We start from the raw sequence: 13720 nt of genomic DNA on the forward strand, positions 1-13720 counted from the left end.
AATCTTCTTGATCATCACCTTGGCTTCCTTGATTCCTGGTATGAAAACATGTTGCAGGTTTCATTCATACATTTCTTGTCCCAGACCCAGAACCAGCCATTTCTTCAAGGATCTCTTGTTCCTTTTAGCAAGAAACAGTATAAAGAGACCACAATCTGGATGCTCTATGAAATAATGTGTGTTTTTTAAAAGTAATTTATTCTTCAATCATTCCAAGGAGCAAAGAATGAAAAAGGATATGGCAATTAGCATGGAACATAGGAAGTCAGGATCAAGCCTTTGAAGGCCCCTACCCTGTAGGCGTAAGTAAAAGATCCTGTGGTGCTAATGACCATTGGTTAATGGTTTATGAATTGAGGTTTTGAGAGAAGCATTTTTTTGGGGGGTTGGGTACAGTTCATGTGTTTTTCTCTGGCTGCCTCTGCCTTCTGCTGGGTAGTTTCTCCCTCTGTGATCGGGTGTTCAGAGACAGAGGGACATCATTTGCTTCATCATCTGCTAATGAGGAGGGACCACTTGGACTTGCTTATCCCCAGAGGCTGTGACGCCAGAGCCCTGGTCAAGGCGACACAGGAAGAATTTGGTGAGAGGCAAGAGCTCTTGTCTAGGAATCTGGAGACTTGGTCTCACATCCTGCAATAAGTATTGCTCAACCACGCTCACTTTTAACCATCCTTTCCTGTTCTGGAAGCCATGTCACCCTTCTGTGTGTGTTTCCTCATCTGTAAAATGGGTGGGGTATGAACGCATGTCTTGGGGTAGCGGGTAGAGTAGGAAAATCATCCTTATCCTAGCAAACAAGATTTATCTGAGGGCCATTCAAACAGAATCAAATAGATGTAGAAGTTCAACTACTTGCAGTGATTTTATCTTCCCCTCACCCCCGGGTGGTCTCACTCCTAGCTACAGGAGCCAGCTGTTCCAATGGGTACTGCAGGCCCCCTTGGCCCAACATCACTTCTCCACTGGCTCTGCCACAGTGCTTGACAGTCCCTTGATTCTCACCCCTTGGTATTTAGGGATGGTTCTTCAAATGCTGTCTGGGGGCAATGATATATGATCTACTTATGATCTTACCGGAATAGACTGTGGTCGCCTCCTGAGTCTTGGTGTGAATGAACATGGCAGGGCTCCTTTTCTTGGGGAGGGAAGTGGTGGAGGTCTGGAGGGGGCAGTGGGTGCGTTTGGGGACCCACTGTAAAGGAGAAGGGCAGGAGACGGAAATCTGATGGCAAGTCACTAGTGGGTGTCTGTGGTTTTTATCTGCCTTGATTTCATTCTGGAGAATTACTCTTCCCTCTTTGGGGATGGTCTTGTTGAGAAGTCTGTTTAAGGATCTCCTCGAAGGAAGGGATATGTCTATGCTCTGAGCTGGGCCAGTCAGATGCTGTCTCTCAGGAACTGAATCCTGAGTGGCATGACAGAAAGACCTAAAGCAGTTGGAGGGCATCCATCTCCATGGCAGTCCCTCCTGCCCCCTAGATCTGCCCTGATCTCTGGCCTTCCAGAGCCTGCATCTTCAAATTCTTTTGCTGCCTTCCAGTGAATTTACTTCTCTCTCTTTCCTCCACTGCTTAAGTTAGCTGGATTTGGCCTCTGTTCCTTAATACCAAGAAGTCTAACATAAATGCATACAAAAAAACCCCCACAAAAACCCAAACTGGTTTAATAGCATAATTTAATCTGCTTCCCCCTCTGATGCAGTAAAGTAGCTAAGCCACATTACTAAATGCAGTATTGGGAGGCACTTATATCTCTAATATTTCCATTGGACTTTGGGGGCTGGTCTCTTTTAACTCTTCAAGGAATGAAGTGCCCTATGTGTTCTTCAAAATGCTTCCTGGAAAGCTTGGATTTAGTAGGGAAAAAAGGTGTGAATGAGCCTATTTCTTCCTCTCTTTGTCTCTTGTGCGCCGTTGTTTAACTTCATGCTGTTATACAGTATACATTCTTCAGGAGGAGGTAAAACATTTTATCTTCCCCATTACAAAAACACGCCTGGCTCTTTCAGAAAGTACCAAGGATCGAAAAGATGAAAACAAAACTCACCCATAATCTTATCACCAGATTACTTCTTAATATTTTGCTGTGATTTCTTACAGTCTTCATGACCACACATATATAAATAATGTCTGCTTTAAAAAACAGGATTATAATGTCTTTTAAACTTAATTAAATATAGTAATTTTGTAGGTCATTAAATTATTTAATGGTTGCACAGCATTCTTGCCCTGTTGTATATGCATTATTCATATTCTTAGTTCATCTAAAACTTTGCATTCTTTTCATGCACAAGAACCTAAGAGTTAAAATCACTTTTCTCATCTGAAATTGGTGTACACATAGCTCAATGTGAGCCATAGCCCGCACTAATATCCAGCATGCAGCATCAGTCCCTCTTGATTGCTGGTTGAGTGACCAGTGGCAAATAAAGCAGGTGCTCTTTTTTGGTGATCCAGGCTATAGACCTTGCACAGAACTTGTGCTGGAGAGGTGTGTAAAGGCTGAAATCAATGACCTTCAGCCCCGCAGATCTTCTGCAACTTCTCCCTCAGTATCAGTCTTTCCCAGGGGAGAGTTTGCGTAGAAGGCTCTTGTTATCAATACACTTTAATCTCATCCTGCACCAAGCCCATTACAGATGAAATGTAATGGTATGCTAATGAGAACTCTGCTCTCTTGGGCATGACTGTGAACATCTTTCCTCAGTAGGTTTCAGAACGTGCTGAGAAATCTTGGCTGAGCACAGTGAAAGGCGAAAGGAACGAGATTCTGGACTGTCATTTGCTTTACTGGGATGCAGGATTTCTTTTGATTGTTTGAATCAGGTAAGAATACTTGTATTTTCTTGGAGAGGGAGGGAGGAATCTTGAATCATCCCTTTGTCTTAGAGATCTTGATGAAATCCTAAAAGCTTCGCTCCATTTTCTTAGCTTTGGAAACCCACTTTGCGAAATTATTACCTCTTACTCTCACAGTCTTGAAAAACAGAGACCTCAGTGTGGTAGAGATGTGGCAAGTGGCTTGCCATTGTGTCATAGAGCCTCATCACTGAGCTTGCAGAATTTTGCCAGATGAAGTGAGGACCAGTGGGAAGTGTCAAATCTTTTAAGTTATAATGATTAGCCCAGCTCTCTGTGGTGCATTCTGAAGGCAGACTAGGCATTTGCTTTAACATTTGAATTCAGACTGTAGTCATCAGTGAAAAATAAATAGTGCTAGCTGGTTAAAAAAGAATAGTAATAATGTTGGCAGTAATTCTGGCAACATAGCAGTGAAAGCCATGAAGTACATCATTGAAATCCGAGTTAGAGCTGGACATGCTAATGTGAAATCAAGTGCTATTATTGACTCGTGTAAAAGGTTGATCTTGGTAATCAATTCAACAGAATAAAACTAGCAAAAAAAAGAGAGAGAGAGAGAAGAAGAACAGTATGATTTTTTTTTTTAATATTTTATTTATTTATCTGACAGAGAGAGACACAGCAAGAGAGGGAACACAAGCAGGGGGGTGGGAGAGGGAGAAGCAGGGTTCCTGCCGAGCAGGGAGCCTGATGCGGGGCTCGATCCCAGGACCCTGGGACCATGACCTGAGCTGAAGGCAGCCGCTTAACTGACTGAGCCACCCAGGTGCCCCAGAACAGTATGATTTTGAAGCATGTCTATTCATTGCGTAGGCTCCTACCATGTGGCCACATTTACACATGCAGTGTGTATGTAGATGCTCTGGGGTGGGGAGGTCTGCCTGTTGGTCAGCCATGTTTAGTTGTTCTCTTGGTGCAGGACTGGTAAACTTAGCTGGATCATCAAAATTTCAGAAGCATATCTTAGATGTGTTTCCTGACTCCTGGGGGCTGACAGTGAATATTGGGACCAATATTGGAACTAATTTGCTTTGCTTTAAATTTGAAGTTGTCCTTGATGGTAGCAGTAAGAGCGATTATGATGGTGATAAATGGATGAGGAAAGTGTGCTAATATCCAAGAAATTTGGGAAGATGTGCCAGTCTCTTTGTCCCCTTCCAGTTTAGCCCTACCTCTGAAGTGTTTGCTGTTAGACTGATTTTTAAACTGTAGTCCAGGGATTGCAAAATAAAATAACTGCAAAGACCAGGTAGTAACTTAGATGGAAAAGATCCACCGGAAGAGTCTGTGGTGGGTGGAGAATGCATGCCCCATCTAAAGGAACAGCAGCTACTAAGTTCTACCAGACTCCTGGCACGTAGGAATGCTGACTCAGTGTTGTCATGGTTTATGAAATATTTTGAAAGAAAACTTGAGGGTTTAGATTTGTAAATGGAGACTCTCTTTTTACAGATGAACTGTGAGCTCTTCTATCTTGTCAACTAAATCAAATTGAAACAAAAAATTGGGCCAGGCTAAGCACACTTGTTTGTAGCCAATTTATAACTCTTGGGGGTAGTAGCATCTGAGCCCCATATTACCCATCTTGGAGTAGCATCTGAGCCCCATATTACCCATCTAGGACTCTAATCCCATCTCATTGTTCTGGCATCCTGAAGTATGGGTTAAGAAAATGGGCTCTGAAGTTCCTACCTGTGATTCCAATAATTCTTTAATGCTTGTTTCATATAAACTCCCTTTGAGGACAGTGAGGAGCAGAGCCTGCTGTTTTGCAACCTAGTGATAAATGCAAACATTTTGAACACCTACTGTGTTCTATGGGATGAAAGAATTATTACTGTCATCTCATTTTTATAAGAACTCTATAAGATGGGTACTAAAATTATCATCATCATCACATCCTTATTTACAGATAGGGAAACTGAGGCTCAGTGTTGGGGAGGATTTCCCAAGGTTGCCCAGTAAGCGGCAGAAATGAGATTTGGACTCTGGGGTCAGAAGGCAGAATCCAATTTTTAACTACCATGTTATACCTTCTCTTGGTACATTATGTGGATTTTTAGCATCTATTGTCTCTCTGAGTGATGATGACTCCTACTCCTGAAATATCTAAAGGAATCTGTAAGGATATTTTCTGCTTTTGTAGAACACAGGGGCATTGTCTTTGTCCTCATCCTCTGACAGTGTCTGCAAAATATGTGGGATCCTTCTGATGATGGAAGAGGGAGATTTTCTTAATGCCTGGCTTGAGACCAGAGATGCCACCCCCTCTTCCATATTGTTTTCTCATTAAGTATTAACTGGAGGTTAGCAAATGGAGTTTAAAGGCCAAAATTGTGTGTTTCACTTCCTTGTAGACAAGGTAGTTTTCCTTAGGCCATGGCCACAGAGGACAGCCTTAACCAAGCACAATCATCCCTATTGACAGAAGTGCTCCAACCTCGACCTGTGTACAGATAACATCATCACCATAAATGAAAGCAGTATGATGCAGCCAAGGAATACAAATAGATTTTGGCTTCCTTGCTAATGCCAAATGATGGGTTGTGGCTTTTAGAATGAGCACTGTACCAAGAAGGGTTTGGAAACCACATGTGAGCTCACCAAAGAGTGCTGTAATTGATTGGTCTTGTCTGCCATGGCTTGGGATAAGGAAGCAGTGGCAGGTATGCTCTGTACTTGCTGTCCCTGGTATAGTCTATTCATATGGGAGAACTAAGACACCTTAGGCTTGGGCAGCTCAAAGCATATATGTTTTAATTTGTGATTCTGTCTTCTCCCACCTCTTCCATTTCTGCTTTTCCTCAGGAGAGATGGCCAAACGCACCTTCTCCACGTTGGAGACATTCCTGATCTTCATCCTAGTATTGATGACCGCTGTCACAGTAGCCCTTCTCAGCCTCCTGTTTATCACCAGTGGGACCATTGAAAATCACAAAGGCAAGTTGTCAGGGGCTCTCTTGGATGCTCTTCCTAGCCTGTGGGAAATTTCTTGATCACCGGGGACGCCAAGGCAAAGAACAGTGTCTGCTGATAATGCCGATAACAACAGTTGAATGTGTACTTAAGCTGCCTGGGATGGCCATCTAACCTTTACATTAATTGCCCTTTCTGCATTGATAGCAATTTTTATCAAGCTTACCTTTGCCCACAAATAGCCGGTTGACAGGCATTCTGACATGCGCTTATTCATCTTTCACTTTTCCACTGACCTAAGCCCAGTTCAGAATTCTTCAAGGCCAAGTAATGTGAACATTTGCCCCAAGTCTCCTCTCTTTCTCTTTGCCTTTTCTCAGGCATCATCTTCTCTTGGGGACAAAAGGAGAATGAAAGACCCACTGAATATCAATTAGTCTGTGGAAAGCTTTAGAGAAGGGGGCATTGAACTCAGATTCTTAGGAGGGCCACTCAAGTTCTGTAAATGAGGTGGAGTGGGGAGGTGGTCTGGGTGGGGGGAGCAGGGTCCACAGCCCCTCTTGAGGGGTGTGGGTTGTCATGGTGTCACATGGACGCAGATCTCCAGGGTTTTCAAGAGAAGCTGGAATGGATGATTTAGGCATCTCCTGATATTTTTTTTAATGTTGGGAATAAATTTAGTCTTGGAAAACAATGTAGGCTACATTACAGGCAATATTGGCCCCCTGGGTCTTTGATGGAGCCCTACTTTGGTGGTGGGTCATATACTGGTAAACAAGTAGAGAAGACAGGTGGGGGTTGAAGGCTTTGACTGAAGTAAAGGGAGGGCTGGCTTTAGATGAAACAGAGAAGGAGCCTGATTTTTTTCACCTCAGTTTTCTCTCTTGTGACCTTTTCTTTCCAATGTATTCTCTACCATGACCCTGCGCTTTGAATTCCCTCAAGAGGGACAGAGATCCTCTGCGCCAGCAGTGTGCAGAGCAGGGGCATGGACTGCTAGAAAGGAAAGGATCCATAGAACTTCCTTAGCTTTAGCTCTTAAAGTTAGAGAATCCAGAGGCTGAGACTCAGGGAGGTGATCAACAGTTATGGTAACTATTCTCATAGTAGGAGTTGCTGTTTGTTGAGAGGTTGCTTTGTGTCAAGTGCTATGGTCAAGGGTCTACATACTTTTCCCTCTTAATTCTCATAAAGCTTCTATAAAGGTAGGTGCTAGTCTTAGTACCATTTTCCGGATATAGAACCTGCGACTCTGAGGTCCTAAAGAAATCACCCTTGGCCATTGGACCTGGTTTGGCTTTGGTTGGCACCTCATTCCTACGTGGGTATCAATAAGGTAAAAGAGCCTGCCTCCTTCCTGGCAATAATTGATGTCTCATAGAAAATGGAGGCTTACGGTTGAGAAAATATGGATTCTAATGACATGTCGAATATGGATGAAAGAGCATCAGATTCTGAGTCAGAGGATCTGGGCTATGCACCTGGTTCATCTCGTGTTGTCCCCGAAATCGTGGTTACATCACTTCTCTGGGTTTCAGTTTTCTTATATGTAAAACTGACGAGATCAGTCTAGGTGATCTCTAGCTTTTCTTTGGCCCCCAAATTCTAGGATCCCAGGGGAGTCAGCAGCCAATCTCTTGACTAAGTACTGTCTGAGCACTAATACCTGTGACAATGACATCTGTCACCTTGGCAACCCTGGCTGTTGTCTGGGGTGGAAACAAACAAACAAATAACAAGCATATATAGGATATCTCAATATGTAAATAGAACCAAAGCTATATGCTGACAATTATTCTAAATTTTTAATATGTATGAACATATTTATTGTTCAAAACAACCCTAGGGAGTAGAGTACTATTACCTCCATTGTATAGATGGGAATAATCGGGGTAGAACAGGGTAAGTGGTTTGTTCAGCTAGTAGGTGGTAGAGTCAGTTTTCAAACCCAGGCTGTTTGGTTCTGGTACCTGCTCGTGTAGACTCTATGCCATTCTGCCTCCCTTCATACTTGTGTGTGTGTGTGATCACATAGGACATGTGTGTGTACACGCACATACGCAGATGGTGATATGAGTAAAATAAGGTGGAACTATGTAGAGCATACAGTGATCTGGTTTGCATCCTGAATAAAAGATTTGAGAAGGTTGGGGAAGAGGGGGCAGTGTAGACACAGTGGGGGTGGCATCCCTGGATGTGAGGGTTGAGCTGCCGCTGAGTGTGATGGAAATGAACCAACTCAGAAGGGAGTTGTGGAGCTTGGTTGGTGGACCAGAGAGCAATAAGGTCTCTGGATGGAGAGAAGGGTGGAGACAAATCCCTGGAGGCTAGTTTTAGTAGGCTGTGTGCCAGGAAACCTGGAACCTGGCTTGTTTGGCTAGAGGAGACATGCAGGGGGAGTGAGTTCAGGGCCATGAGTTTGACAAGGAATGGCTTGTGATGAGAAGTTGAAGGACGTTTAACGCAGGCCTTGATTATTAGGTGGAAGTATCTCCAAGTCAAGAGAAAGATCCTCCTTAGGATTATTATATTCAACAAGTTCCTGAGATGTTTCTTACCATATATTTTATTTATTTATTTAATTTTAAAAAATTTTTATTTATTTATTTGAGAACAAGCATGAGCAGGGTGGGGGTAGGGGCAGAGGGAGAGGGAGAAGCAGACTCCCTACTGAGCTGGGAACATGACGTCCGACTCCATCCCAGGACCCTGGGATCATGACCTGAGCCGAAGGCAGACGCTTAACCAACTTAGCCACCCAGGTGCCCCTTTACCATATATTTTAAATATAAGAGAATATATAAACATTTTTCCTTAGGAACCTGAACCTGTGTGTTCTAATTGATGCCAACAAATAAGTGAACTGAAATGTTGTTCCTTAAATATTTTATTCTGTTTTTAGATCCCAGTTTTCCGTCCACCCAGAGCTCCCCGGCCACCCAGAGCTCCACAGCCAGTCAAGGCTCGACAATCACCAGTGGCTCTACAACCACCCAGGCACCTCCCGTGATTAGCACCCCAGAGCCTCCTCTCTTTCAGAACTTTAGTGGCTACCATATTGGTGTTGGGCGAGCTGACTGCACAGGACAAGTAGCAGATATCAACTTGGTAGGTAAATCATGGGCTCCTTGGAGAGAATGAAGCAAGTATTGTTATTACTCGCATCCTACACTTATTCCTGACTATTACATCATCATCATTTTCTCCTTCTCCTTTTCCTCCTCCCCCTCCTCCTCCTTCTTCTTCTCACTTTTTCATTGATTTCACTGCTGTCTAACACTATGATTATTGTACTATAAAGAGGGACCATGTGTTCAACTGCAACTCCTATGTAAAGCCAATTGGCCATTTTTTATGAATGGAAGTGGCAGGGCTGGCAAACTCACAGACAACAGGGTACCATAAATGATGGAAGCAGGCCAGTGTAAGCTGATAAGTGTCTAGTGAATCCTCAGTTTGGGGGACAGTGGGAAGTGGGAGGTATAACTGGAAAGTGCATGGCTTTAGCAATTATTGCCATGTAGGGCTGCCCTATCTTAAAGTTTTTTCAAGAGAAGCTGGAAAATCTCTGGATCAGAGACCTGAGTATCTAAATCTCTCAGTTGGAAAATATAGGCAACTCTAGTTAAAACTGGAAACCTAGCCTGGGGCAACACCGTGTAAGCCAAGGAAAAGGCTTCTGTCGGTCCAGTGTGGCCTATTAGATGCGGGCATGCAACTTCTTGGTTGTGATGGTGGATGTATTCATTCATATCCACCCTTCTCTAGGAAGCTAGAACGTGAGGTTGTTTGATGAGATTTTCTCCTTCCTACCAAATAATCTTTAGAGTCTAGGAGTTATTCCCTACTGTCTGTTCTGAGAAGTAGCTCTGGAAAGCGAACCCTAAGTGAACACTCCTATGAGGGGTAAAGCAAGCAGTAGAAGGGGCATTCTGAAGACTTCATGGGTAGGCTTTATGACAAGGTGACAAGGGGGATTGTGATGGGTACATTTGGCCTGACTTAGCTGAGGGACAGTCAACAAGGTAAAAGACAGCATGAGGTGCCCTCAGTAGAGACTACTGAATCATAAAGAAACCATTTTCTTTTTTTATTTTATTTTATTTTATTCTATTTTGTTTTGTTTTGTTATGTTTTGTTATGTTATGTTAGTCACCATACAGTACATCGTTAGTTTTCATTTTCTTCAGAAAAAGAAAGAACATTACACACCAAACAACCAAAGGGAGGGAGCCTTCAGTATTTAGGATGTTCTGGGAATGTGGGATGATGGTAGGGGAAGTACTTCCTTCAGTAGCACCTTGGGCAGGAGAAAAGAACAGAAACCCCTGGAAGGTCTGTGACATGGTAACAAAATTCCGGAGCCAAGCCAACCCCTTCCTTGCCCATAGGCCTGTGAATGGCTCCTGCCAAACTGAGAGCTACTCTGCATTTTTCCACACAGAAGAGTAAAGTCTCTTTCCTGATGTTGGCTTGCTTCTTGAAAACACATATTATCATCCCACGCAGAGCCACAGTGTCCTGTGGATTGTGTTTTACCTCGCCTTTCCTAAGTGGTCTCTTCTTGTGTGGTTGTACCTGGTTCTGGTGGCAGGGGAGTGAGGCAGACTGGCTCTGACTCTCTCTCTCTTCCTCCCTAGATGGGCTACGGTAAGACTGGCCAGAATGCACGGGGCATTCTCACGAGGCTGTACAGCCGTGCTTTCATCATGGCGGAGCCCGATGGGTCAAATCGAGTGGTGTTTGTCAGCATCGACATAGGCATGGTATCCCAACGACTCAGGCTTGAGGTAAGTGGCTGAGGTGACAATGAAATGACATGATTTAAAAGAAAAGGTCTGGGAGTGAATGTGACAGTAACTAAGCCCTCCTGGCTTCTCATCCAGTGAGTTTCTACTGCCCTCCGTATTATAAGCTCTTGACAAGCCTTCACATAATCGGCTAGCAAGTAATTCCAGTCTTGGTCATCTTGATCAAACTTGCTCTCAGTTCTGCTGATGGCTCATTGTCATTGTTACTATTAATGTGTTTTGCAAGCTTATTATGTTCGAGGCAACCTTCACATCCATTCTCTTATTTAATCCTCCTTGTTAGAAGTCTGAGAGCTCCAATTACTTACTAATCCCTCAAGTTTTAGACAGTTGAGATGCAAGGAGCCAGATGAGAAGTAAAACACAACATCGAAATAAATGGCTGAAGTTGGGTTGAGCGGGAGATGGGGGTCTCATTATACTATTCTGATTATTTTTGTATGTGTTTGAAAATTTCCATAATAAAATTTAAAAAGAATACAATGTTATTTACTCTTTAAGCTCTATTGTAGGCTATGGTGGGCTCTTCTGTGATTTTCCCCAAATTGAGACCATGTTACCCCCTCTGTGGGGAAGGTTGTGTTTAGCAGAAGGGAGCCCATGTGTCCTGGGCAGGCAGCAGTAAGATGCACAGAGAGAGAGGGAGAAATAGGGTGATGAGCATGGCCTTCCAGGTCTGTCTTTCTAAGCCAGTTTCTTGGACATGACTGAGTTGTATTTTCTGCATGGGATCAGGTCACAGAAAGAGAATGTACTCTTTTAATATCTGCTCACATATTAATGAAGGTGAGGAAACAGAAAGTCTGGAGCACCCAGGAAAGAGACCATTAAATGTTCACTATTCAGTGTCATGTTCTATCAGCCTCTATTAAACACTGTTCTTCCTGTGGTGTGAAGTGGCCAGTGACAGGGATGACAAGGGGGCCTCGAAACATTTTTCCAATGTCGCTTCCCAAGAGGGGAGTGGAAGCCTCCCCCATCTCTGGACACCGAAGGAGCAAGGGATTACATGTTCTCCCCACTCCTACACTTACAACAAAACTATGAGGTGGGTTTGTTGTTATCCCCACTTGATGGATAAAGTAATGGAGTCTTAGAAAAGGTGAGGAACTTTCCCAAATTCGCACAGTTAGCAAATGGTAGAGCTGGGTCCTGAACACATGTATGCCTGATACCAGAGCCCACATTCTTAAAAGTGACATGATTCTATTACCGTGGAGGGAAAAATGCATTGACCACCTACTTTTTGCATGGTACTTTGCTGGTCACTTCAGGGGGCACATAACCAAGTGAGTCGTAATCCACATTTCCTATGAGCTCACTACCCAGCTGGGGAGAGGAGGAAAGGGCTGTAATAGAAAAATACAGTAACTATAATTCACTGGAGTAAAGTACGGTGGTGTGTTAGTTATCTATTACCAAGTAACAAATAGCTCCAGAATACAGTGGCGTAAAACAGGAAACATCATCTCACATTCTGTTGGTCAGGAAATCAGGACTGGCTTAGCCAGGTGGTTCCAGCTTAGGGTGTCTTGAAATCAAGCTGTTGGCAGAGGCTGCCATCATTGGAAGACTTGATTAATCCACTTCCAAGATGATTCACCTGCGTGGTGCTGACAGAAGGCCTCCATTCCCCGCTTTCCTGAATAGTGGACATTTAATGGTCACTGTCCTTCGTGGCCCCGAACAGCTGCTCTCCCCAGAGTGAGTGACTCAAGAGAAAAAGCAGGGGAGAAGCCATGGTGCCTCTCCTAACCCGGCTCAGAAGTTGCACTTCTAGTCCATTCTGTCTATTGGAATCGAGTCACCAAGTCCAGTTCACACCCAGGGATGGGAAAGCAAAGCATGCCCTCTGAAAGGGAGGGTTAGTGAGGAAGCTGTGAGCACACAGTGGTTTAAAACCACCACCACAAGGGGACTGCAAAGTCGGGAATAATTTCATAGTGGGTGTGACATTCCAATGGGCAGAAGCTTATTTTCTTTCATTCCCAGCATAGTTAACAGTATACTTATATTATCATCAGGACTAACATACACTGATTCAGCAATTCTCTCCATGACTTGGTGCTCATCATGATGAGTGTGCTCTTCATCCCCTTCACCTGTTTTGCCCCTCCCCCTCTGGTGACCCTCTGTTTGGTGTCTATAGTTAGGAGTCTGTTTTTTTGGTTTGTCTCTTTTCTTCTCTGTGTTCATTTGTTTCGTTTCTTAAATTCCACCTATGGGTGAGATCATATGGTATCCATCTTTCTCTGACTGACTTATTTCACTGAGTATTATGCTCTCTAGATCCATCCATGTTGTTGCAGATGGCAAGATTGCATTTTCTTATGGCTGGGTAATATTCCATTACATATGTATAATGGGATATTATAATATAATGGAATATATGGTGTGTATATATATATATACATATATACATATGCATATGTATATATACACACATATAATGGTGTATTATATACATGTATATAATAGAATATTACATATTTATATTATATATATATATATATATATGTGTATATATACCACATACTCTTTATCTGAATGGGAAGAATTTTAAATGGTTAACATGGGGAGAGAGAGCTATCAAACAGAGGAGGTGGTGTGACCACAGAGAGACACAAGGGAGGAATGTAGACTGTCCTTTGAAGGGACAGGGATTCTTGCTATTAGGACACACATGGGCCTGTAATTGGGAATACACCTGGAAGGTATGTTAGTCATAATTGTAGAGGGCCTGGGATGCCAGTTTATTTTTACTTCTGTAAGTGATGGGGATTCTTTGAAAACCTTTGAGTGGAGGAGTAATACAAAGCCAATTTTGCTTTAGGATGATTAATCAGTGATGTTTGACGCAAACTGAGGCTGGAGGTGAGGACTCAAATTGGCAGCTTTGTTAAATTAATGTCAAGACCCTAGCGGTGAGGGTCCGGTTGGGAAAACGGTACTCACACCCGGTATTTCAAACAGAGGAGATTTAATACACGGAGGTTTTACAATGCGTTGGAAGGCTGAATGAACTAGAAAGGGAAACTAGGGTGGCAGGAAGGATTTCAACTTTGCCTGGAAATTTCTCCTATGCCACGTGAGCCTCGCACAAAGGTTTTAAAGCAGTGGGGTGGCAGC

General features: G+C 43.3%; 1 protein-coding gene across 4 annotated transcripts in view; it reads left to right on the forward strand.

Annotated features, from left to right (window-relative positions):
* Positions 1-13720, forward strand: part of ASAH2 (N-acylsphingosine amidohydrolase 2) — a 95071-nt gene that overhangs the window by 19079 nt on the left and 62272 nt on the right. For 2 of the 4 annotated variants that reach the window (XM_032430387.1, XM_032430390.1), the window contains exons 2-5: positions 2713-2828; positions 5673-5804; positions 8683-8888; positions 10421-10570. In XM_032430387.1, the coding sequence (XP_032286278.1) occupies positions 5678-5804; positions 8683-8888; positions 10421-10570 (483 nt within the window). In that variant the 5' untranslated portion in view covers positions 2713-2828; positions 5673-5677. Of the gene's footprint in view, positions 1-2709; positions 2829-5672; positions 5805-8682; positions 8889-10420; positions 10571-13720 lie in introns of all 4 variants that reach the window. The other 2 variants (XM_032430388.1, XM_032430389.1) reach the window with 2 other exon arrangements.

The sequence above is a fragment of the Phoca vitulina genome, unplaced genomic scaffold (assembly GCF_004348235.1).
Source record: "Phoca vitulina isolate PV1807 unplaced genomic scaffold, GSC_HSeal_1.0 scaffold43, whole genome shotgun sequence".
Lineage (NCBI taxonomy): Eukaryota > Metazoa > Chordata > Mammalia > Carnivora > Phocidae > Phoca > Phoca vitulina.